General features: G+C 41.4%; 7 protein-coding genes across 7 annotated transcripts in view; 2 read left to right on the forward strand and 5 right to left on the reverse strand.

The window, feature by feature from the left end:
- Positions 1-1,496: 1,496 nt before the first annotated feature.
- AGABI2DRAFT_143051 (hypothetical protein) lies at positions 1,497-3,919 on the reverse strand (the record flags this gene model as incomplete). Its single annotated transcript, XM_006460932.1, has 8 exons — positions 1,497-1,892; positions 1,950-2,147; positions 2,215-2,444; positions 2,750-2,779; positions 2,834-3,154; positions 3,248-3,481; positions 3,550-3,574; positions 3,710-3,919. 8 exons carry the CDS (start codon positions 3,917-3,919, stop codon positions 1,497-1,499), a joined length of 1,644 nt encoding a protein of 547 aa, XP_006460995.1.
- A 2,266-nt stretch (positions 3,920-6,185) lies between these two features.
- AGABI2DRAFT_70302 (hypothetical protein) lies at positions 6,186-7,623 on the reverse strand (the record flags this gene model as incomplete). The annotated part of the gene is made up of 5 exons (XM_006460933.1): positions 6,186-6,642; positions 6,697-7,070; positions 7,122-7,337; positions 7,387-7,494; positions 7,561-7,623. Coding segments are annotated over 5 exons (1,218 nt in total), but the record flags the coding sequence as incomplete, so codon positions are not given.
- Positions 7,624-9,655: 2,032 nt separating this feature from the next.
- Positions 9,656-10,162, reverse strand: AGABI2DRAFT_117920 (hypothetical protein; the record flags this gene model as incomplete). The annotated part of the gene is made up of 1 exon (XM_006460934.1): positions 9,656-10,162. The coding sequence occupies one exon, from the start codon at positions 10,160-10,162 to the stop codon at positions 9,656-9,658; it is 507 nt and encodes a 168-aa protein (XP_006460997.1).
- Positions 10,163-15,808: 5,646 nt separating this feature from the next.
- AGABI2DRAFT_69910 (hypothetical protein) lies at positions 15,809-16,421 on the reverse strand (the record flags this gene model as incomplete). The annotated part of the gene is made up of 3 exons (XM_006460935.1): positions 15,809-15,969; positions 16,023-16,229; positions 16,286-16,421. The coding sequence occupies 3 exons, from the start codon at positions 16,419-16,421 to the stop codon at positions 15,809-15,811; spliced, it is 504 nt and encodes a 167-aa protein (XP_006460998.1).
- Positions 16,422-17,680: 1,259 nt separating this feature from the next.
- Positions 17,681-18,514, reverse strand: AGABI2DRAFT_69866 (hypothetical protein; the record flags this gene model as incomplete). Its single annotated transcript, XM_006460936.1, has 3 exons — positions 17,681-17,851; positions 17,912-18,013; positions 18,086-18,514. Coding segments are annotated over 3 exons (702 nt in total), but the record flags the coding sequence as incomplete, so codon positions are not given.
- A 1,358-nt stretch (positions 18,515-19,872) lies between these two features.
- AGABI2DRAFT_117924 (hypothetical protein) lies at positions 19,873-20,302 on the forward strand (the record flags this gene model as incomplete). Its single annotated transcript, XM_006460937.1, has 4 exons — positions 19,873-19,935; positions 19,989-20,108; positions 20,159-20,226; positions 20,281-20,302. The coding sequence occupies 4 exons, from the start codon at positions 19,873-19,875 to the stop codon at positions 20,300-20,302; spliced, it is 273 nt and encodes a 90-aa protein (XP_006461000.1).
- A 5,339-nt stretch (positions 20,303-25,641) lies between these two features.
- Positions 25,642-26,323, forward strand: part of AGABI2DRAFT_55700 (hypothetical protein) — a gene marked incomplete at both ends in the record, with an annotated part of 1,454 nt that continues 772 nt past the window's right edge. Inside the window, one exon of the mRNA XM_006460938.1 lies at positions 25,642-25,801. Coding sequence (XP_006461001.1) covers positions 25,642-25,801 — 160 coding nt within the window. The remainder of the gene's footprint in view (positions 25,802-26,323) is intronic.

The raw sequence follows: 26,323 nt of genomic DNA on the forward strand, positions 1-26,323 counted from the left end.
AGAGGCGGACTCGACGGGAGCCCAAAATTAGTCGGAAGATGCAGGAGAGTCTTGAGTACCTCAACTGTTCCAGGGCTAATGTGGCGTCGGCAACACCTTCTCTATATGTAGACACCGAATCATACGTCCCCAAATCCTACACCGAGGCGATGCGGCATCCAGACTTGTGGTATGAGCCTATGCTGAAGGAGTTGCGAGTTATGGAGGAGAAGGAGGTATACCGCTTGATCCCTTGTCCTGAGGGGAAGAACATTGTTCGGTCTCGGTGGGTCTTTGCTACGAAGTTTGATGACTTGGATAATATTTCTGGGTATAAAGCACGCCTCGTTGCGAAGGGTTTCATGCAGGTCCTGGGGGAGGACTACAATGAGACATATGCATCTGTGGCTCGTCTCGAGTCGGTTCGGCTCGTCTGTGCCATTGCAGCTTCTTTCGATCTTCACCTCTGGCAGGCCGATTTTGTGTCAGCTTTCCTCAACAGCGACAACAGTTTCGAGGCTTACATGGAGCAGCCGCCAGGTTTTGAAGAAGGGGGGGACAATAAGGTATGGCTCCTCTTGAAAACCTTATACGGCACCATGCAGGGCGCCCATGACTGGGCTCGCAACCTCGAACATACATATCAAGGTCACGGATACTACACTTCTCTAGCTGATCCTCAGGTTCAATCGCGAGTTGAGAACGACAAGTTCACGCTTACTTCTACCTGGACCGATGATGTTTTAGGCGCTTCCTCTACCAAAGCTGGAGAAGTCAAGGCGAAAGTGGAGTTGGGAAGGAGCTAAGAGCTCAAGGATCTGGGAACGGCTAGATTTATCTTGGGCATCATCAGGAAAAGGTAAAGTGACTTAAATTTGACTTATGCAAACTTATAAAAATCATAAGTCAGTATAAGTCATTTTTGCATAAGGCATATCACCGTCTGAGGTTCTGACTTATGCAATACTTAAGTAAATCATAAGTACATAAGTCACAATATGGTCATAAGATTCAAGATTATCATAAGTCATGAGGATTTATCTTAAGTTGCATAAGTAAGTACTTAAGACAGTAAGAAGATGTAAGAGAGTATAAGCTCAATCATAAGGAACATCATAATGCATAAGGAACAAAGAATTATATTCATATAGTAAATACAATACATCATGTATAATACAGACTTCCTAAAGAGGAAACAGACCCTGAAAAAAGTGGACAAGAGGGATATGACAGCAGCCAGGGGAGTAGAAATGGAAAATGGGGGGAAAATGATGAGAAATGTGATTCTAAAAGTAACAAATGAGTATGAGAAGATGAAGAGTCAAAAAGCACTCACCAAAGACTAGAGATCCCCCCAAGTACCTGGGGTTAGTGAACTTGAGATTCTCATCGGGAGGTTGTGGTTTTCGAAGGGCAGTATTAAATTCTTTGAGGTGAAGGAGAGAGCGACAGTTCCAACAACTGCGGCTAGCACCTTCAGGGACGGATCTCTCACACGTTGTTGAGTACACACGGAGTCATTGATGATCATTACACCACCTAAACATGAGATAGTGCTTGTCATCAACCACCTGCCATTCTTCCTCTGTCAGCCTCGCTAGCAACTTGCCCTCATACCACTCCTCTGCTATCTTACGTGGATCTTGTCCCCCTCCTCCTAAAGCCAGCTTATGTTTAAGCATGGCTTCTATACACGGGTCGTCAGCCCCAGAAAGTCCTATGCAAGGGATGGAAACCGGTGCCGTAGTCTTCTTGGCTCGCTTCGCTGGCACTGGCGTTTTGGTGGTGTTGAAGAAGCCCATTGATTGTAAAGTCCGTATGCCTGCTGCTTTCTTTTTCCGTTTTTTCTCTGACATGCAGCCTTTGAGGTGTTCCCTCCACCTTGTGACATCCAAAGGCCCTTTGACACGAAACTATGTTCCACAAGAGCTATGGCGGACACGATACAAACTCTTGGAGTCAAATTCTACATATGGGTTGTTGGCACGGAGATGGCTACGCCAATCCTCGAGTGCTTGATGGGTAATGTTGTGTTTGCCCTCACGGTACATTTGCAACCTCTTCCGTGCCAAGATACTCGATTTACTCTTCCCTTGTCCTGCAGGGATGTATTTCCACTTGAAACCGTTGTCCGTACTGCTGGTCTCGCTGCTTTCCTCAATCAGTAGCTGAATTGAAGAGAACTCTTCATGGCTGCGCTTGTTTGTCGCCTTCCTCCTTTTCCTCTGCTCCCACCAAATTCTTCTTGGTTATCTCCCCCTCCTCACCTAGCTTAACGACATCCTCATTCTCATCGACTGCATTCGCTTGTTTATCCTTGTCATTGTGACCTCTACAGTAACCATCTACTGGGGCTTTGTCCGTGGCTGGTGTGACTGCAGCTTGTGCTACATCTTCGTTGGTATCTATCCTGTTGTACCCATCTGTGTCTTCTTCACCCGCCGTTCTTGTTTGGTACATATTTGCTGACATTATGTTAAACCAGAAAATACGATCAAAGTTCACGTCAGACAAGGAAAATGAGGTTCACAACAATGTTCCAAGGGTATGGTGATGAATGGTGTTGATGGCCAGGATACCACAACTTGATGTATCCTTTTGTGGAGCACAGGGTAATGTATTTCCAACAGAATCAAACATTTGGCCCGTCAATCACCTCAACCAAACTACTAAGGCTTGAAGTTCATCTCGAGGAGGGGTCATGTGGAGCGGATTGCCTTAGATGTTTAGGTAAGTTCACACATAGTAAGAGCAAGTGTAGTAAACTCACCATAACTGATTTGAGATTTTGTGAAATAAACTGCCCCAACAATCCAATGACAACTGTGTACATGCATCGGAAACACAAGTTTACATGTGCGACTGGTTTGGATCGCCTCCCCTACATGTTTTACGACCATAGAACTGTCAAATGTGCCTTGTTTTGCACTTCTGAGCAAACTTGACATGAACAGGGAGTCAACAAGTAGAATGCCTGCTGAAAGATCATTGTTCATCTCATCAACCATAACCAATATAATCTCGTCATTGATCCAAACGTCACCAAGAAGTGTTGTGCAGCTGAACGCGTGGATCGAGCCGCCCTGGTATTTGAGGTGTTCATTCCATCCCAGCTTGGCCAGTTCCTTGAGAGCTGTCAACGCGATGCCAGCAGCCTGTGTTCGCAATCCCTTTCCTTCCAGAATGGTTTCAAGCCATTTCTGCTGCTATTCTTGTACAATGGCCACTCGTATCCAAAATGTTATGGCCCACAACGGAATGTATGTACTTCCATTGTTATAACGTGGATCTGTGACTGATTTGGCACCATCTAACCAGACCTGGGGGAGTAGAGTGTAGAGTTCTTCAAGGACCTCGTGTTGAGGTATGGCACAAGAATAGAGAACTTTGGGGTCCACTGTAGGTTCATTTTTGGAGAACCACAACCTTGCTTTGATAGACGTGGCAGCTGTTTTTTCTTTAGGAAACTGTAGTGCTATGAACTCGAGGATGGGGACACAACCTCAATATTTGAATAATACATATGTATTATTAAAACATTATGCAAACATTACCATAAATAGAATTTACATAATACATGTGCATTATGTAAAACCTATCTAAACTTTATGCAAACAAAACATATAAAATCAACATTATTGAATATATTTTTTGCATATGTTTTACATAGTACACATGTATTATGGAAATCCAATATATGGTAATGTTTGCATAATGTTTACATAAGTACATGTGTCTTATTTAAATATAGAGGTTGTGGGAGGTTGTCAGGAGGGAAGTAGGATTGCACATATTGTGGGATGGAAATTGCCATATTTTTGGCATGCTGGACGTATGAAGGTAGTTTGAATGTGTATTTCTTGCCTGTCCGAATCCACTCCTCGGGTATGAAGACTTGTGTGGTGGAGACATTGTCATCGAGATCGAGGACTGAAGACATTGCCAGTGGATAATGTGAAATGTGATAATAGTTAAAATTTTGTAATAAAAAAAATGTATTTCGACTGGATTTGAACTCTGGCCCCTGTAGAACGATCAAAAAAGGTCTAAATTTTCCCTACGCCATGAGGCTCGCAAAGATTAGGTAGTCTGTACAGGCTTAGAGAGACTTAGGTGCCTCTACAACTCTCTAAGTCACCTTCCGAAAATTTGTCCATATTTGTCCACATGGCCATCTGGCCTACCCCCAAATCAGCCTCCCATGTCACCAATTTGGAGTCCAGCCTCAGGTGTTTTCAAGCAAAAGTTGTCCGCATCCAGTTCTATCCTATATAGGGATTATCGGGGGTCCTGGTTCTACTAACTGGAAAATTATGGAAAAATCACAGCAAATCATAAAATATTAAAAGAACATAAGTTTATATGTATGCTTTTGTCGGAAAACATACCAGTTATGGTGATACAGAAAAACATAACAAGAATGCCATGTTTTCTACTGGTTACTGTGCCCATTTTGATGATTAAAGAGTGTAAGTATATGTTTTCAAGGTCCAGGAATTCGAATATGGTTTTAGAATTATTATCGAATCAATATCTGAGGAGTTATAGTGCAATTTTGTGTTTATCATATGTTAAATTTGCCATATCTCAATAGAATCTCATCCAACAAAAATTCCAATTCAATTTTCGAACTTCCCAACCTTGAAACTATAGGAATACACTTTTAAACCATTAAATTCCATGCAGAAATGACCCGAAAATATCTCCTACCTATGATTTGAGGAACTTTGCTTCGAAAATCCCAAGTCCAGACGTCATGTGATGTCATGTGACATGTTGAACTTCTGTTTTGAGTATGGCCGTTTATCTTTCCTCATTACCACCACCATTCCTACCCTCCCTACTCTCCCCTTCCCTTTTCCTGGGCTCTTGACCTGTATTTTAATTTTTAGTAAGTTCTCATATATTCTACTCTCCCACCCTCATCCAGCTCATTCTGAGCCTATCTAGGATTAGAGTTCACCAAGGGTAAACCAGGGGTACGACAACAATACCCTCACCCTTCCGTGACATATACCCTTACCCTTCATGAAGGGTAAGGGTATGTTGGGGGTGTTGGGGGTTACCCAACCCACAGGTTTGCGTTCAAGGGTCATGACTTAGATAGTAAAATGAAATTGAAATCAGATATTCAATGAACAACATTCATGGATTATTTTCGTATTCTATCCCAATCAGCCTCCATCTCCACCTCATCATCTCCCTCAATATCAGGTAAATGGACCAGAGATGGGCAGGTAAGTAACTAAGTACTTTTAGTTATGTACTTAGTCATTTAGTAACATTACTAGTCATTTAGTAATGTACTTTTTACTAAAGTTGCTGTCACGCATCAAACTATGATGCAATTGTATCCCACGCCCTATCTGGTGTCAGATCTTTGGTGCTCAACTCCTTGAGTGAGTCTTTCCGCAATCAGATTCTTGAGAAACTACAAGGGATTAAGTATCCACATATTAAACATTATGTGTTCCGCTCCAACATCCAACTCGAGCACCGTATCACCATCACCTTCATTTGTATTCAGTATCTCACACACCTCATTCTCCTGTTCAACAACTTTCTCTGAGTGTCACAAAAATGTTTCAAGCCATTGAGTGTTTGAAAAATCAAAGAGATCTTGAAGTTTGATTTTGATATGAGTCGAGCCGCTCCCAGGCTGAAAAGTTGACACTGGTGGAGAGAGATCAGCGTCCAATTCAGCTTGAGCCATTGATATTTCAAAAATAGATCGGAAAGTCGTAGAATAAACCGAAGGTAACTCGGACTCAGACTCAATATCACTACCACACTCAGCTGTTGGAGTCTGAGGGTGTGGACCTGACTTTTTGAGCAAGTAGTCGTTGTATAAATCATTATAATGTAACACACCTTCAGGCTGAGAAGAATTTGATGTCAGAACTGTTTTCATGCGCTCTTTTGAAACCAAATTGTTCTGGGAATACTCATCCCGAATGTGCATATTGATTTCTGCAATGTCAACGACACGATTGTCGGAAAGACGAGATCAAAGTTTCGTTAGAATATTACCGAAAAGACTGAATAGTCTTTCACACGATGCCGAATTAGTTGAGATCAGAAAATTCTTTTTGCAAAATTGATAAATGGTGTGTCAGTTGTATTAGCGTGACTGAATTGTGAAAGGACAACGATAGGATCTGGTTCCTCGCCCTAGAGGAGATCAAACATGTGATTGTGTATAATTATCATAAAAATATATGACTTACCTTGAGCATAGCCAAATGTTTGACCACAGCTATCATTGATTTCAACCCAACATATTTCCCATTTCCATTGATATATGCATATGCTTCATTGAGAAAATCTGCAGGGGGAGGGGCCAAATAAATTCGGGTATAAAGTTGCACGTATAGTTGGTGGATATTTGCCCGTATAAGGAAGTCAAGTGGCCTGAATGGTGTAATAGAATAAATGGGATTTAGAATAACAGCAGCTACAAAAAGGTCTTGATCAGCTTTGAACCATCGAGATTCCAAGCTGTTGATAATGGCTTTGCATCCAGGAATATCGGAGGAGTCCATCATCAGGCGACTGTAGGAATGTAAAAGATAACCAAAGATAAGAAGCACAGTGTCAAGCCGACATCCAGTACTTTGGGTTGTATTTGCTGCTACTCCGAGAGGTTGTAGATGTTTGATTACACTTTGAAATGACATGATTAGCAGAATAACTTATAGAAAAACAAACCAGACGCACCGTTTAATCTCTTTCCAGAAATGCCCATCTTGAATCAATCCTCCCATCTTGTCTGCCTTTGCTTGGGTTTTTCGGTCACCAATATTGAATATTTGACGTTGGTCTTGCAGTTTGACTAAGTCATTTGATATGATAGAGCGAAGAACATTTTCCAGACTCTCAAGTCGCTCAAATGCTCGAAGGTGAGATGTCCAACGAGTTAGAACAGGCCGGATAACACTTGTTGTCGGCTGATGACTAGCTGACTGAGCGTCTCGAATGAGAGCCAATATCAGAGTCTTGCTACGAAGCCAAGAAATCAAATCGTGGGCCTGATCGATACAATTTAAAAGTCCATTGTTGGACTTGAGATAGTCGCCAACAATGAGATTGATCTAAATTATTATCAATTTATTGATTCATTTACTATCATACTTACAACTCACTTGATGCGCATAACAATCGAGCATTATAATATGAGGAAACTCCTTTCCAAAATCCTGTTGGGCTTTCCGAGTCTCACCTGATGCATCTGTCACGACTGCAACAACTTTGCATTTCCAATGTTCTTCGACCTCTTTATGCACTTCTTTTAGTAATTTTACAAAGTTTACCGCTGTTTTACACTCAGACGATGCATCATGAACTTTGATTATGTATAACTAAGTATGCCATGAGTGAATAGATGTAAATTCAATAAACTAAATATACCTTTCCATCCACCCGTATCATCAATGCAATCAGATGATGATCGTTTCTCCCTGTCCAGCCGTCTCCTTGTATTGTAGCATAACCTCCAGAAGCATCTTTCATTTCTTGCTCTCGATATTCTGTAGCAAGTCTTGGAATGATACAGCGTGAAAGTTTATATCGAGAAGGCAGAACTGCCTGCGAAAGGAAAGTATCAAATAGAGAGATAATCTCGGGATTTTCAACCCATGTAAAAGGAAATAAGGCTGATGCGGTGATACGACTGATCTGATTTTCGAAGCGCAGTTGTGTATCAGACGTCCAAGTTTGAAGTGCTTGAGGTATGTTTCCAATACCAGATGAAGGTGGACAAGCTGAAATATTGGAAACTGAGTCGGATGGATAGATTTGTAAGAATGGAGGTATAACTCCTGGTCCAGAGTTGTTGTGAGGAGTAGTATTTTCATTTATGCCTAAGGGTAGAGGGCTTAGATGCCGCGATACTGTTCCTGAGCTACCACTTGAGCTTGGTCCGGAATAGAACAGCGGAGATGGTGATAAGGATGACAACGGAAATAATGCTGGTGTCTATTTTGTTGTGATGGAGTATAAATCTTTATCTGTTTAATTTATTACTTACGGTAGCCACTCTTCTAAGCATGCGACTCGGTGATTTTTGTGAGAGCTCCTGATGGGCACGTTCCTTCACTGCTTCATTCATCAAATGGGAACATTTATTCAAGTAGACTAGTAATGTTGCTTTTGCGGAGTTACGATAGCCAAATGAGTCCGCTTCATGATTTATTGCAGCTCTATCCCATACTAATAGATGTAATGAGTCTTGATTATTTAAAGTAACGAGAATTCAATGCTTACACCAGCCCGGTAAGGCTAATTCATTAGTTGGAGCTCCTAGAATTGGGTTGCCACTAGTCACTCGCTCCATAATGAGATTTCTGTGGGCATTCCAACAGGCAGAACAGTACACCCTGTTTTTTCCACCACCTGCACTCCATTCCTGCTTGGCAGCTGTAATACCCTTCTTTGGATGATTAAGATAGTAGTGATGCCACCATCCCTGTGAGCGACCTAAGTGTTTGGATGACATTCTGTGATAGAGAGACAGTGAGGATTTGATTACTATCAATTTTACAGCTATCGATAAGACGGAACTTTGACTTGATCTCGGGTATCTATTGATGTTCTCGCCGCTCGGTATCTGCATCATGTGATCTGTCTGATGTGTTGATGAGTCGACGGAATTACTTCGGATATAATCACATGACCCAAATATAATTTTTTGGGATGTTGGTCATATGACTTACTCACGCTATCAAAAATTCCCACTCACTTCATTTAGTCATTGGTAACATGACTAAACCAACTAAGATATTACTAAGTAATAGTCACTGACCATGACTTTAGTAATTAGTCATTCTCTGCCCATCTCTGGCACGGACAATGTCTTTGTTCATAATAATACCAGAAGAAATCCAATCTCCGAGACAAAGGAGAGAACGGACTGTCTGTCCGAGTAGTCTATTTCGACGGTTAGTCAGAAGGTTACCACCTTTACTAAACGTTCGTTCCACATCGACTGAAGTAGCTGTTGACTTTAGACAATTAAAATCTCAAACCAAAAAAGATACTTACCAGGTATACTAAGGTAATCTCGAGCCATTCTTGAGAGATTTGGATAAATTTTTTGACGTTCGTGCCACCATTGAAGAGGGTTGGTCGTTTGTTTAGGAGGGTCACGAAGGTACCGAGTCAATTCATCCACAGAAGAACTAACACTTGGAAGGGAGCCTGTTACGACCTTAAAGCGAATGCTCAGGTTGCAGCGAAGGCAAAGACTTGAGGGCGAATAAGGGGAAAAGCAAGTTGGTAAAGCGTAGGGAAATACAGAGAGTATCTACGCTTACTTATACTAAGACTATCTACCCGAGGTAACTATCTATAGAACAGGCTGAGTAACCATGACTGAGGTAGATGAGTAATCAGTGAGAAGGAAAGTATAAACTAGGAAGGAAGATGATCAATCATGAGAATAGAAGATTGATCATGAGAAGGAAAAGATATAACAGGTAACATGAAAGATCAATCAAGGGAACAATAAGAATGATCATGAGAAGGGAAAGACAAACAAGGTAACGTCAAAGAGAAAGTGACATGGGAATGAATGATGTGAGAAGCATAGGTGGAGAAGAGTATATCCAGGGATATGGAAATGAGTAAGCATGATGACGTCCCTCCTATAGGTTGGTAAATTCATAACATTACCCCCTGTTCAGATTTCGTGTCCACACGAAATAAGATAGACTTGACGAGGATAAGAACGGTCAATCATTTCATCGTCAACGATTCGAGTACAGTGAACTCCACAAGTTCGTTCGACAACTCCGTAGCCCATTTTTCCAAGATAAAGTTTAGAAAGAGTTTTGACGTGTGGAAACTCCCATTTGTGTGCAATTGATAAGATGTTGACCCAGTCGAGGTTGGAAAAGAAAGAGTAATCGCCATATCGCGTATTATAGAATACACGGAGAAATTTTCGAAAATCATGAGAGTCTACATCTTGGATGATGTAGGGATCGTTTGCTGTATAGTGTTTGGACAAAGGATGGTGAGGTTCGTTGTGGCCGGTGAGTTTTTGTTGCCAATAGATAGATTCGCGAGTGAAGAAGTAGGTATGGACGTGGAATTTGGTTCTGTCGTCTGTCATGAACACAATGTCGGCTCCACGGATAAAGAGGTCTTTTGAAACCGGTGTAAAAGATTCGGTAATGGCTTGCATATTGTGGTCGATGAAGGGATGAAAGAGTTGGAGCATTTTTGGTTGATTTTATAACTGTCCATTCGGAAGTTTTGCTCTATATTCGGAGAGTGCTTCTTCTGCATTTTCTAGGGATGAGCGTGGTATCCAAGAGTCGTCTTCGTTTCCATATCCTTTCCAGTGAACTAAAAATTGTATTCCTCGGCCTTTTCGTCTGTGTCCTCGGATTTCTTCAACTTCATATTCTTCTTCTTCATTGATAATGTCAGGTGGAGGTGGAGTGGGTTTCTTCTGACTGTCAAACTCCGGGTTTCGGACTTTCGTTAGGAGCGATGTGTGGAAGACGTCGTGTATCGCCCAGGTATCAGGTAACTTCAGTTTGTAAGATCGATCACCGATTTGTTTCAAGATCTCGAAAGGTCCATATCGTTTGTGGTCTAGTTTCCGAGTCGGACGATTGGAATGAATATTCGTTGTTTCTAACCAAACTTTATCTCCTTCGGCAAAGGGTTCCTTGTGGTGCTTGTTGTTTCCTCTTTCTCTCATCATCTCGTTGTTTGCTTCCATCGCAGCTTTAGCTTCTTCTCGCACGTTCTCTAATTCTTCGATCAAGGATGTGGCGGTGGGGTTCGTCGTTTCAACCGTGATATTACCTTTCCATGGGTGAAGTCCGTAATTCAGGAAGAATGGGGTTTGTCCGGTGGCAGCGTGGGCTTTGTCATTGTAATGGAATTCCGCCATGGGAAGCCATCTCGTCCAATCGTCTTGTCGATAATTGATGAATGCTCGAAGGTAGGTTTCAATTTCCTGATTCATCCGCTCTGTTTGACCGTCTGTCTGTGGGTGATACGCTGTAGAAAGGTTCCGTTCAATGCCTAGAGCTTTGCATAGGGATTCCATAAATTTCGATGCAAACTGTGGTCCTCTGTCGCTAATAATCCGTTTTGGAATTCCATGATGTCGCCAGACTTCTTCCTTATAGATTTCCACAAGATCCATGGACGTGAGTGACGTGGTAGTGGGAACGAGGTGGATCATTTTGGAGAATCTGTCAACGATAACAATAATAGCATCCTTCTCCTTTGACTTCGGTAGTGGTCCGATCATGTCTATAGATATTTCTTCCCAAGGTTTGTCGGGGATGGGTAATGGATTAAGCGGGATGTGATCGGGTCGTCGAATGGTTTTGTTCTTCTGGCACATGTCGCATCCTCTGACATATCTTCTGATATCCGTTTTGATCGTGGGCCACCAAAAGGTCCGTTTAACTGATTCTAGCATTCGGTACGTTCCAGGATGTCCGGCGTCGGGGGAATTATGATGATCGTGAAGAATGAAATCTCTGATTTCCTGATTATCCGGAACATAGATCCTTCCTTGTCGGTAAATGATTCCATTGTTCTCCCATACTTTTTCTGGCTGCTTCTTCATCTCTTCTATTACTCTGGTTTCTCGTCTTTCACATTTCCTAATCTTCTCAAGTAGGGTTTCATCGGCTATGATTTCGAATCTTCGATTGTGGAGTAAGGTGACGTCATAGATGGGGATGGATTCTTCAAGTCTTCGGATGAACATTTTCTCTTTGAACATTTCTACTCCTCGGTTGTCGTTAGATGTGTCAGGTCTGATTAGTCTTGACAGGATGTCTGCTTTGGTGTTTGTCTTCCCAGGGATGTGTCGTAGAAGGAAATCGTATTCTTGTAGCATGAGGTACCATCTTGCTTGTCGAGCGTTGAGCTTTTGAGGTTCTCGGAAATACTTGAGGTTCTCGTGATCTGTCCATATCTCAAATTGCTCCTTTGCGTCCAATAGGTAGTGTCGCCATAGTTTCAAAGCTTTTATGATAGCTAGTAGTTCCTTGTCGTAGATCTCGTAGTTTCGTTCGGCTTCAGATAATGTTTTCGACATGAATGCGACTGGGTGCCATTTGTCTTCCTGTTCCTGTGATAATACTGCTCCTGTTCCATAGTTTGATGCGTCTACTTCAACTCTGAATTGTCCTTTGTCCTTGGGTAACGCTAGGACCGGTTCGCTGGCGATAGCCTGCTTGATTTGTTCGAAAGCTTGTTGTTGTTCATCGTTCCAATACCATTTCTCCCCTTTCTTAGACTTCAGCTCGTTTAGTGGTTGCGCGATGGTGCTGAAATTCTTGATAAATCGTCGATAGAAGTTGGCAAAACCTAAAAAGCTTTCGACTTGTTTGACTGTGGTAGGGACCGCCCAATCTCGTATTGCCTTGACCTTTTCTTCTTCCATTGTTGCCTTTCCATTCCCAATAACCGTTCCTAACACCGTTGTTGATGAGACATTGAACTCGCATTTCGTCCGTTTGAATGATAGATTGTGTTTCTCCGCGATTTTGAGAAAACGTAAAGTCCGTGTTTCCAATTCTTCATTGTCCTTTGCTGGAATGATGAAATCGTCCATGTAGTTGGCTAAAGATCCGTCTTGTATCATTTCTCGAAAGATTGTCGCCATCATACGTGAGAAGGTGGCGGGGGAATTACTCATTCCAAAGAACATGACCGTTGGTTCAAATAATCCGCGATTCGTCAAGAATGCTGCTTTCTATTCATCTCCTTCTCGTATCCGAACGTTGTTATATCCCCAGATAACGTCCAATTTGTTGAAAACCTTGGCGTCTTTGAGCTGATCTAATACTTCACTGATGAGGGGTAGTGGCGTCTTGTCCTTGATTGTGATTTCGTTCAGTTTCCTATAATCCTGACATAACCGTAGTGATCCGTCTTTTTTGGGAACGAAAAAACATGGTGCTGCATAGGGTGATTTCGATGGTCGGATTCGATTGGTAGCTAGATTTTCATCCAAGAATTTGTCCAGTTCTTCTCTCTCCAGTGGTGTCATGCTATAAACCTTTGATGATATCTCCGTTGGTGCGTTTTCCGTGAAGTTAATTTCGTGATCCCATTCCGTTCGTTCAGGCAGTTTGTCGAAGTTCTTTCTGTTAAAAAGATGGGCAAAGGGTTTCATGTATGCTGGTAAGTCCTCAGGGTTCGTTGGATCCAGTTCTTTTTCCTCAGTGTCTTCGTTTGACTGTAATCGGCGTATACGTGGTTCGAAAGAGATGTCGGTATGGGGAAAAGAACATGATGAGGGGCACCGGTTGAATTTGATCATTCCTTGTTTCCAATTGATTTCGGGATTGTGGTTCGTTAACCAATCATGACCTAGAAAGAGGTCGGATGACTGTAATGGAGTGACGACCGCGTCCAGTTGCTCGTTATGACCGTTGATGTTTAGATCTATCTTCGCGAATTTGGTGATATCCTTCTTTCCTGCTATCGTTCCGTCTGAGTTCCTGCATGTGATCGGCTGTTCCAATTTCTTCATCGGGATCTTCTTCTTCTTTACTAATCCTTCGTCAATACATGTGTGTGTGCATCCCGAGTCGACCATGACTGAGACTTTGAGTTTCTTTCCGTTTGTTGTAGTGAGGAGGGGTTTTACTTCCAGTTCTTGCACTCCTAGACGTTTTTGAGGGACAACGTATCGATTGTTCATTTGTCTAGGTACATTGGTTCGCGAGGTTGTGCCTACTCGGAACCATCGGAAAAACCCTGCTCCTTCTTGGAGTCGTCTTCATCGTCAGAATCCTCGTTCATCGCTCTAATCCTTCCACTCCTGTTGCTTCGGCAATTCTTCGCAATGTGTCCAAATTTTCCACAACTGAAACACTTGAAGCTCTTCTTCTCTCGAAATTCTTCTTCTTTTCTTCGCAGTCCTTTCCAATATGTCCGAACTTTCCGCATTTGTGACATTTGGGTTTCCCATCCTTGTCCCATTCGAATTTCTTCCATCCTATCTCCATCGGTTGTCCACTTCCTCCGTAAGTGATTCCAGTTTCGGTCCTCTGATCAATCCTTTTCATCGTCTCTAGTCCTGACCCAACTTGTAGAATTGCGTTATTCCAGTCTTCTCTCGATTCCGGAATGTCTTTGCTTGGGTATCCTAAAATTGTCTTGATAATGTCATGGCGGGTGTGATGTTTAAGGAGGAATATGGCGTGTTGGTCGTCAATTTTGGATTTGAACATGAGAGCTGTAAACTCGACCAGGAAGTCCATGGTGTTCCTGTTTCCTTGTTTGAGGGATTCGATCCTTTCTTCTGCTAAATCCTTCTCGTTTCCTTTTCCAAATGAAGTCTTGATTTCTTCTTCAAAACTGTCCCATGTGTATGTGATGCTGCTGGCGAGTTTCTCCGTCCAAACTTCGGCAAAATAACTGGGGATAGGTCCTTTCAATCGTACGATGGTGGCGATGATTTTCTGGTCGGTGTCCGTGACCTTGTTGTACTTGAGGAAAAGTGTTATGTTCATCCACCACTCTGCAAACTGCTCTCTATTCCCCCCAAAATCCTTCGGGTTCGGGATAAGCGACTTGAGTGCATCTGTCTGTGCACTAACGGTTACGGCGGCGTCGTTGCTCATGTTGTCGTTGTCTCGGGTGTTCTGATCGTCTGTGTCGATGATGTTCTCGTTCTCTGACTCTGTGTCGATGGGGTTCCTAGTGTCTCTGTAACTCCTAAAGTCAACTGGTTGTCGTTTCTTCTGGTTCTTCCTGTTCTGGTTTCTCCTAGTAGATCTGGCTACTCGTTTGTAGTGTTCTTCGTCTAGACTGTCGTAGTCGTTTCTCTCTGTGCTCATACACTACTTCTCTGGTGCCCGTGTGGCTAAAACTCGTCTGATGCCCGTATGGCTAAAAAAAATTCGGTTCTGCAGCAAGCGTAAGCTGCACAGTACCCTTCCAAGGTACTTACTAGTTGCAAGGTGAGCTAGGGACGCTTTACCAAATGTTACGACCTTAAAGCGAATGCTCAGGTTGCAGCAAAGGCAAAGACTTGAGGGCGAATAAGGGGGAAAAGCAAGTTGGTAAAGCGTAGGGAAATACAGAGAGTATCTACGCTTACTTATACTAAGACTATCTACCCGAGGTAACTATCTATAGAACGGGCTGAGTAACCATGACCGAGGTAGATGAGTAATCAGTGAGAAGGAAAGTATAAACTACTGTAGGAAGGAAGATGATCAATCATGAGAATAGAAGATTGATCATGAGAAGGAAAAGATATAACAGGTAACATGAAAGATCAATCAAGGGAACAATAAGAATGATCATGAGAAGGGAAAGACAAACAAGGTAACGTCAAAGAGAAAGTGACATGGGAATGAATGATGTGAGAAGCATACTGTAGGTGGAGAAGAGTATATCCAGGGATATGGAAATGAGTAAGCATGATGACGTCCCTCCTATAGGTTGGTAAATTCATAACAGAGCCGGCCATGTAATTCTTGAAGCGATCGAACCGATTCTTTGGTTGGGAACTTGTTTGTCGAGTGGGGACATCACAACCTCTATATTTAAATAATACACATGTATTATTTAAACATTATGCAAATGTTACTGTAATTTTAATTTACATAGTACATATGTAATATGTTTTACATATTCAAACTTTATTCAAATAAAAGTCTTAAATTGAGCTTTATTGAATTTTTAATTTACATATGTTTTAAATAGTACATGTGTATTATTGAAATAATATTTACGGTAATGTTTGCATAAAGTTTGCATAATACATGTGTACTATTCAAATATAAAGGTTGTGCATGTAACGTATCCTGAAAAACAGAAGTGAGCGTTTAATTAATCAATTAAATAATAGTGTTTTGCGTACCTCATTTATTGGGTCTTGTTCCGGTGCGTAGTACATCTCAAAAGTATCCCTTACCAAGTCTTCGGCTGTATCCACCCACATTGATGGCCAATGTGCATCTCGCATGTAAGCCACCTTGTAATGAGGATCGAGGACTAGGGAATGGATGAGAGTTGCTCAGTGAGTAAGGAAGAGTAAACAGTCATACTGAGAGCGATGTGATATAATTCGGAGGCATCTGTCTGGCTATAATACTTGTTCAGTGTTCGTTTACCTAAAGTCAAGGCATGGACCAGCGCCGGTGAGTATTTCTCATTCTTGATGCTCATTTCCAGGGTCTCGTCGATATCGTCCATAGTGGGAATAACAGAGGAGAGAAGAGATTCGTTCTTGCGTGAAAAGAATTTGGTTGCCTCTTAGAAGATCTTCAGACAAGAATAAGCTGGAAGCACGTCAACAATGGGTTAAGACGTACCTGTAATACTTCACAAATTTGCTCAGCAAGAGCCCATTCCTCGTCAGAGAGCTCGTACATCCGGAGGCCGTTGTCTTTGTGAGTAGTGAGAGCGTCGTAAACAGAACGATAGGCAATGGCAGCCTCGAGCATATAGAAGGTCGAGTTCCACTGAGTTCGAACATCCCTGGGCAGGAGTTTAGCCTCAACTCCAAATTGGCGGCATACCTTGTTCCACTGTGGTAAGAGGAGCGTTGGCAAGTTGATGATCTTGTATGCAACCTTGCGGATCTGTATGAGAGAGAGGGACACAAGAAAGAAAGTGAAGAGAGACGGCCATGAGAGACGGTGATGAGAGATGGGCAAAGCGGCTATGTTATGTGAGACGGTGAAGAGAGATAGTGAAGAGAGATAGTGAAGAGAGATGGCTGTGAGAGACGGCCACATCATCCACAAAGTAGAAAGGGACATGAGAGACAGGCAAAGCGGCCACGTCATGCGCAAAGTAAAAAAAATGACGGCCAATAATGGCCAAAGGGACATGAGAGAAACCAAGAAGAGAAACGGGCAAAGTGGCCCCATCATGTGCAAAGTAGAAAATGAACGCCGAGATAGCCAAAGGGACACGAAAGAAATGGACAAGAGAGACAGGCAAAGTGGCCACGTCATGCGTGAAGGTCATGGAAAGAGAAACGGGGAAACAGACACAAGAGAAACGGAGAAGAGAGACAGGCAAAGTGGCCACGTCATGCGCAAAGTAGAAAAGGACGGTGAGAATATGCCCTGCGTGCTAATCAGAAGAACGTTACCTTGGTCAGCATACGTCTCGCTGGCATGACTCCTTGTTCAACTTTCTTCAACTCGTTCACTGACAACGTCTCCCATTCGTCTATCCAACCTTGCAAACTATTATCTTCTAGGATCCCCTGCTCATTCTCTGCTCCCCTCGTATGTTCTTCTTCAACCTCTATCTCACCTGCCAACTGCCAGAGTGATGCTGCATCATCATCAGCATCATCAAGTCCATCCCCCTCGTCAACTGGTGTGCCCACTCCCAACAAGCCCTTGGACCTCTTGGATGGTTGTTTCTCAGCCATCTGTGTTGCTGTATGTTTATGTGAATATTCATGTCCATTACCCTCATGTTTCTTCTGAGGTATGTCGAACAGTGCTAGTATTGTTTGCAAGACTAGGTTGATGACGTGGCAGAAACAACGAACTCGGTTCAGCTGACCACGAGGGACAGAAGGGATGAATTGGTGGAAGCTCTCCACCATCACATCGTTGGATGTTGCGTTATTGCAAATGCACGCCAACATATAACCCTCAGGTAAATCACCATTTCGGCACCCCATGTTGTAACAAAGAAGACTCACCTTGTTCTCTATGCCATATTCTGCCAGGATCGAGGTGAAAGTCTCCGCAAGATTTATTCCAGAGTGGCTACGAGCCATCTCTACGATATCCAAGAGCCATGTCATGCCACTACCGTCTTTTTCATAGTGAACAGTGACAGCAATGAATGGACAATGATTAGGAGACGTCCAGCAGTCAGTTCCAAAGTGTAGACGGCCGGGATGTGCCTAGAACGACACAGGTAAGTCAATCCACCTTTGTTAACCCTTATCCAACTAACTACGTACCCTTAATAGTTGTGAAACCTGATGTCGCGCACTCACAAATACTTTTTTCAAGTCACGCCGCAAGGTTGAGGGTGAAGGTATATAATGGCCCGGTCTTCCTTCCTTCATATTCCGTTGATAACCAGGATCATTGACAATTTCAAATGGCCTCTTGCTTTCGGTGGCCCAACGAACATGGTAGGCCTTACTTTCAGCTTTCGTTGGAGGTCGAGTTGAGTAGGTTGGACGGCCCGGCCCCTGTTTTTCGAAAGCCAGAACCAATGAACTGTCTCTCAGGTCATTGTTCCTGCCTGCTATTATTTCTCTTCTTTTCTCTATGCTCCCAACACGATCTGCAGCTGCCAACACCTCCTTGCCATAGCAACCCTCTGTGTGGTGCCGGAGGTTCTTCGTTGAAGTGGAGTCACTTCCTTCAAGTGCTCGAAACACAAACGGCCCATGCCTGCCAGCGGAACGACAATGAGGTGCGATACATTTGAACTTCAAGTATTTCTTTCGTTCATTAGTTCCTTTCACCCCTCGCCATTCAATTTTGGGCTCAGGATGAAAGAAGGCATACATGGAAGCCGTCCATTTGTTACAAAGGCGAGCTAGGGGTCTCATGAGTAAGTACTAGTCATTTTTCCAGGCTCACTCACATATTAATGTTTCGTCTTCTTCAGTCTCAACATCCTCATCCGAGAGTAGATTAATAGTTTTCGTACTGGATGTCCTGCTTGGTCTTGGCCTTGGTATATTGTTGTCATCTTCAGATTGGCTAGAATCTCAAGCTTCTTCCCCTTGAATCTCTTCTACTATGTTTATATCTCCACTTGTTTCTCTCCGAGTTGTAGAGTTCACCGTTGGGGCTACGGCTGCAGAAGGTGGCAGAGCTTCTTTTCGAGTGAGGGACACCTTATGGTGGAGAGGATCTCCGTTCTCGCGCACACGAGCACTCTCTCGGTGTTCGCGTCAATGTTAGGGCGACTGTGACTGAGATGTCACAGGTCACACCTGAACTTAAGAACTAAGAGTAGAGTGACAGAAGTTGTATTAGGCGTGAACCTAAGAGAACTCGACGGAGTCTTCTACAAGTTTCTACCTACTTTATATACCTAGACTACGGCACACAGACCAGCTACCCTAGGTAACTATTTATATACTGACATGGGAAAAGAAGTACGTATGAGAAAGTAACCTAATTATACATTTGACATGAGAAAAGAAGAGTGGAGTAAGAAGTAAGTAAATAAAAGTAAATTGATCATAAAAACGTCAACAACACCAAACAAACCATAAAAGTGTCCACAAGTACAAACTACTCCTAAACCGGTAATCTACTCACACAAACCATTGATGTCCGAAGTAGTTACCCAACAACGCATCACACGGACATAGTATGAAGAACCCGGATAGTTCCCAATACCGAGACCCCCACGCTGACCACCTCTGTATTACCCACGCTTTATCCTCCTCCGCGTCCCACATTGCTAACGTCATCCTCCCACACTCCCTACACTGATGCCCCGATAGGTCCCAACCTACCGGCCTTGCCTCTCTTCCTATAGCCGCTGCCCTCCTCCGCCATTGTACTTGCTCCGCATGATTCGGAGGTAAGAAAGATAAGATAAGATCGATGAGTTCAATTGGTAAATCTGTAGCTTGCGCCATTTTAGCAGTATGCCGATAGTTTAGCCTCCGTCGAACTGTAGCAGCAGAGGGAAATTATTATGTAATAAAATATGTGACAGATGTGACAGCGTGACGCTGTGACATTCTGGCAAGGTTCTAACAGTCAAGGACGGCTACCAATGGCTGAGTTAGCCATAGTGTAAATATGTTTAGAGGTAGTATGTGAAGCCCTAGAACATGTAACACGTTTATTGCTATTACAGAATCTTGCATCATCTGAGACATTACTTTGATCTATTCGCTACTGTAACCCTCGAGTCAGTGAAGGGTCAGATGAAGGGTCATGAGTCATGACCCTCACCCTTACCCCTCACCCACCCTTACCTATACCCCCAGGGTCACCCCTACCCTTGGTGAACTCTATATACTAGGATGCTTTTTTTGCCTTTTTAAGACACCTTTTTAGGGTATTTGGGTGGGGATAATTGAGGAAGGATATGGTGAATATGTAGTGGGATATGAAGAGGAATTCTATGGAGAGTTTTGGGAGGATTTGGGGGAGGTTCTGGAGATTCTCTGGTCTCTGGTGAGTACTTCCTATCTTGTCATGTTTCTATGCTCATTTGCTACTTGTAGAACATCTTTCCTCTCATCTTTCCTCTCCCATCCTCCTATCCTATCCCTTTGTATAGACTATATCCAATGTATTATATTTACTATGCTAATATAAATATTTTGTTGACTTATTCACTCTTAAGCTTCTTATTGAAGAGCTCTTGAATTTCACTGAAGGAATTTTGATACATACTTGAAGACCTCTTGAGTTCACTTGATGAGACTTGATGTATACATGGCCATGTTATGATATTAAATCACACAACCTTTATATTTGAATTGTACACATGTATTATGCAAACTTTATGCAAACATTACCATAAATATTATTTTAATAATACATGTGTACTATTTAAAACATATGTAAATTAAAAATGCAATAAAGCTCAATTTAAGACTTTTGTTTGCATAAAGTTCAAATGTGTTTTACATATTACATATGTACAATGTAAATTAAATTTACAGTAACATTTGCATAATGTTTACATAATACATGTGTATTATTTAAATATAGAGGTTGTGTCATTACCTGTCTTGAATATACTTGGACAAACTTGAGATACTTGAGCACTCTACTTGAGAAAACTTGAAAACCTGGCTGCAAATAGCTCTCAAGATTAGACCCTGACTTGAGCCTACTTGAGAAAAAAGTCTACTTGATGAGTACTTGAAGCTTTTTCAAGATGGTTTCAAGTAATTTCAAGTAACCTCAAGTGACAAAATGTTTTACTGATGTATGTCCATCCCATAACACAACCTTTATATTTGAATAGTACACATGTATTATGCAAACATTATGCAAACATTACCGTACAGTGACGGACAAAACCGTTGCAATGTTTATAACACCTTCAAAGATACTATTATAGCATGTGACAAACTAACCGTGACATTACGTAATTGACATCGTTTGAAAGCTATGCTTCGTGGCTTTAATTCGATAGTAATACCATTATGTAATTCCAAATATTCGTCGAAATACTGGCAATTTACTAACAAAGATGCATTGCAACAGTTTTGTCCCTCTCATTCACCAAGTACAAATCTCTATGTTTAGTACTTAGTATAGCCTCCCTTTGCCTTGATTACAGCTTCTACCCTTCTAGGCATACTCTCTATCAAATTCTGACACACCTCAGGCTTTATATCATTCCACTCCTTATCCACTCTTGTCCAAAGTTCTCCAATTCCCCTAGGTGCTTCTTCATACTCTTCAAGCTTGATTTTGAGGTGGTCCCAGAGATGTTCAATTGGATTGAGGTCTGGAGACTGTGCTGGCCATGGCAATAAATCAATGTTGTTCTCTTTGAACCAGTTCTGGGCCTTTTTAGACTTGTGCTTGGGGTCATTGTCCTGCTGAAATATGAAATCCTCCCTTTCTTTCCCATAATACTCCACACTATCCTCCAGATTGTCCTCCAAAATGCTAACATATAGATCAGCATCCATTTTACCTTCAATTTGGCATGCATAGCCACATCCCTCCCAAAACATACAACCCCACATCATCAAAGAACCTCCTCCAAACTTCAAAGTCCCAGACACCAGTCTATCACTCAAGCCTTCTCCATCCTTTTTCCACACCCATTTTCTTCCATCTGACCCCAAACGATTAATCTTTGTTTCATCAGACCATACTACCCTTTTCCAGTCTTCTATTGTCCAGTTTTGACGAGCTAAAGCCCAGTCCAAGCGATCCTTGCGGTGTTTGGGCTTGAGCAAAGGACGTTTAACCTTTACTACAGCCTTCATACCAGCGCGGGAAAGAGTTCTACGTATGGTCTTTGTAGAAATTGAGTGGGGCAAGCTGTTGGCAAGTAGTCTCTTGACTTGAGAAGCGTTGTCAGCTTTTTGAGAGGTGATTAAGCGAACAGCGTAGCGGGTATCAGAAGATGTAAGCAGTCTAGGACGACCACCTGAGGATGTAGCAAGGTTGGGACGGTGCTTGGATCTAATTCTGGATATAGTGGAATGATGTATGCTGGTAGAAGTAGAAATTTCATGAGCTGATGCTCCTGAATCAAGCAAATAAAGGATATGAGAGAGCTGACTTGGAGTGAGGGGCTTCATTGTAAAGAATCATGCCAAAGATGCTCTGTATATATACTCAAAGTGTGGCTGTGCTGACTTTTCATCTTTGTTGAATGTGGCTGTGCTGATTTTTCAAGTCAGTCAACGAAGTCAGGTGACTTTATACTTGGTGAATGAGAGGGACAAAACTGTTGCAATGCATCTTTGTTAGTAAATTGCCAGTATTTCGACGAATATTTAGAATTACATAATGATATTACTATCGAATTAAAGCCAAGACGCATGGCTTTCAAACGATGTCAATTACGTAATGTCACGGTTAGTTTGTCACATGCTATAATAGTATCTTTGAAGGTGTTATAAACATTGCAACGGTTTTGTCCGTCACTGTAAATATAATTTATATAATACATATGTACTATGTAAATCATATGTAAATTTAAAATTCAATAAAGCCCATTTTAAGGCTTTTATTTGCATAAAGTTTAGTTATATTTTACATATTGCAGATGTACTATGTAAATTATATTTACGGTAATGTTTCCATAATACATGTGTATTATTCAAATATAGGAGTTGTGTAATGGATGACCTCAGTCATCATCTTGAGTGAATAATTAGCATCAATCCACTGAATTACAATAGAGTATGTACCCCACCATATATATTAAGTAGATGTTTTGTGATCCACTCAGGTACCATTGGAGTGCTCATTCTGTATATAGGGTTAAATGTGAACATTTGGACGAGAGCATTGCATATTTTGAATTGCCTGAGAATGGTGGCAAGCATAGCACCAGGTCCAGGGCAATTGAACAGGATATGGAGATATGAATCAGCATCAGGCACTGCCATTGGTTGCGAAAACAACAGAAGCTCTTGGTTCATGAGTTCATTTGATCTGGCTCTCAACTTCACTTCCTCTTTGTTCTGGGATAGATATATCCCAATGTGGGGTGCAGTGTTAATGTGTTCTGTACAAATATTAACAGTGATTCCAAACAGAGATTGATTGCTCATGTTTGTTGTACACAATACAACCCCATGTATTGAGTGTGTTCAGCGAGAGTGAGCCATGTCATAATCAAGCTGGATATGCGGGCATGGCACATCATCATCTTTTTCATTATCTCTATCTCCGGCCTTCTCTTGATCATTGTTCCTAGCCTTGGTAATCTGCTGGAGACACTCTGCCATCTTCTCTTTGAGCTCTGTTCTTGCCTGTGCCACAGCATTGACACGGTGATAACCACCACAGAACAGCAGTTCTTTTACATGAGGCTGAACTTAAAGGGCTGGAGCTGAACCATCAAAGGATGGTGCAGTGTTGACACAGGCTTCTACAAGATCTCCTTTGTACATAATGATAGGAAATGCACACTGAGGTGCAAACAGCATGAAGGTATCATTGATGAACACCCAAGTGAGTTTTGTGACAGCAGGGAGTTGTAGAGGACAAAGGTTGAATGTACCAAACTTGGGTGTGGCCGGTGGCTTGGAGATGGAGATTGTGTTGTAAGATAAAATACATCTTTACATGATAAGTCTAGTTAGAGTGTATTCTATCGTTCTGATCTTGTACAGTTCTTAAACTATAGAAGGATTAGTAGTTAGACCACTTGTTTTGCCAACACCTAATTGTGCCTACTTCTAAGGGACCTTTGTGTGCTTCTAGATAAGTATTAGGACCACTGTCAGGATCTTAAATTGATCTTTTGGTGCTCCTAACACTGAAACCATAACACTTGTACTTTTCTTTCTACACCTCACTGGGCTTATATAGCCATCCCTTGCCATAACACTGTGATGACAATTGGTGGGACTCTTCAAGAAACTATTCATACAACCAATGGTTCTATCTCATCATTTGCGATTATCATAGAAGCTATCTCATTTACTCCTCACCAATTACTGCACCAAAGTCTACCAACTTGTAAGTTGTTTACTTCAAATAAGCACATGAAAACCTGTCCAAATATCATGAAACTAGACAATGACAGACTGTAGGAAGGGTTGGTAGTCAGATTGGATAATGATAATTATAATTTGACCAGATAAAGGGTGCATATCTGAAAGAAAGAGGTTGAAAGTTGACTGAGATTTTTGTAAGAAAATATGAAGGAATAAACTATCTGACAATGGGATGGTATATATACTGTGAGTGAGTTGGATGCTTGTACATGTTTAGGATATTATAATTACTAGATATTACTATGATAATTTAGAGTAGAAGAGTAGTGAAAGGCTTTGAAAAGTTGAAGATTTAAAAGGAAAGAAAAATATTATAGTATAATAATAGCTTTAGCATTGGAATCTTCTTTCCAATTAGGTTTTTTCTCATATTTCTTGACATTAGAATTACACAAACATGTTTTTGACTGGTTTTCACCAATGAAATAGTCTTTTGAAACCTGGAAAATGGCAAAAAGGCTCTCAATAACCAAAGTAGAGATTATGATATTAAAGTAAAGTAAAAGTAATGTGTTAACCTCTCATATATGTGTATATAATGTTAGGTAACATCTATAAATATTTCCTTGAATTTTAACATTTTCTGTGTAGCTGTAGATCATCATTTCTGAAAATTGAGTAGAAGGTCAAAAAACTGTCCCAATGATTGATTATTTCATTGATTTAATTTCACCACTTTTCACTGCTCAAAATTACGTCATCTTACATACGTTTTAAAGATCACATGCAAGAGCATACAAATATATTAATTACATAATCATATTCATAAAACTCATTGAGCTATAATACAAATAGTGCAAAACCTTGAAACATTGTGACAGTTTTTTGAGCCACTGTATCATTGACATATCTTTATATTTAGTTCCTTTGTCATCTTCTTTGTCTCCTTTGAAAACATGTTTCACTTACAACAAGAAGTCTTTGAAGAGAAGAGCCGATGATGAAAATGTGAAAATCTACCAAGAAAAGAACTGATGATAACAATTCCACCAAGAATGCAAAAACCGAATCTACTAGCAAAAATACTACTGATACATAAAAAAAAATCTTTCTCTTCTACTATTCCGTGTCCTTCATTAATCTTTATAAATAAGAAATATAATTTGTTAAGACTTTACTATGACTGAAACATTAATTCAATACAAAAAGGAAGCAGCAGCACAGTGCACCACTCTGGCACTATATATGACTATACAAATATAATTCTTTTATCCTTATGCATTATCATGTTCCTTATGATTGAATTTATACTAACTTATAACTTCCTACTGTCTTAAGTACCTACATATGCAACTTAAGATAAATCTTCATGACTTATGATAATTTTGAATCTTATGACCATATTGTGACTTATGTACTTATGATTTACATAAGTATTTGCATAAGTCAGAACCTCAGATGGTGACATGCCTTATGCAAAAATAACTTATACTGACTTATGATTTTTATAAGTTTGCATAAGTCAAATGTAAGTTACTTTACCTTTTCCTGATGTAGACGCTATGAGGCATAAGCTAACAGACAAGAAGGTTCGACGGGTAATGAAGCTACAAGAAGATAATAAACACAAGATAAAGAATTATCACTTTAATTCAGGTGACCTAGTTCTAGTTAAGAATACTGCGATAGAAATGTCGGCGGACAGGAAAATGAAGCCCCGGTGTTACGGCCCAAGCTGTTTCACGCTTGAAAACACTTAAGCTACAACGTATAAGTTCATTTAGTGAGCTAGCTACATCTCATAACCCCGGCTACATGACATACATCACCTCCGTGTAGTATCTCAGACGTAACAAACCCAACCTTGGCTCCTATCTGGGAAACTTGTACCAGTAGGGAAAAGATAGCCACATAGCTAGGAGGATTCGCTATCCAAATAGAGGTTATAAAGTGACACCGGTGCTAGCTAGGACAAAGGACATAGTCGGGACTTCATAATCAAGGAAGCTTCGCTGTGCCTTATGCCTAGACCCATTAGGAACACACCTGAGAAGCTACAACCATACGGAGGAACCTTCGGGTCAGTCAGATGAGATAGCCCGAGACTCCGGTTGATAGGCATCAACAGACCAATCAGCCAATCATGGACCCACTAGCTAAATTGGAATCGGAGGTAAACAACTACCGTTCACCCACATGGCTAGTGAGGCGTTGCTACCTGCAGAAATCAGCTGTTTATTGTGT

Source organism: Agaricus bisporus, assembly GCF_000300575.1.
Source record: "Agaricus bisporus var. bisporus H97 unplaced genomic scaffold AGABI2scaffold_5, whole genome shotgun sequence".
In the NCBI taxonomy this organism is placed as follows: Eukaryota; Fungi; Basidiomycota; class Agaricomycetes; order Agaricales; family Agaricaceae; genus Agaricus; species Agaricus bisporus.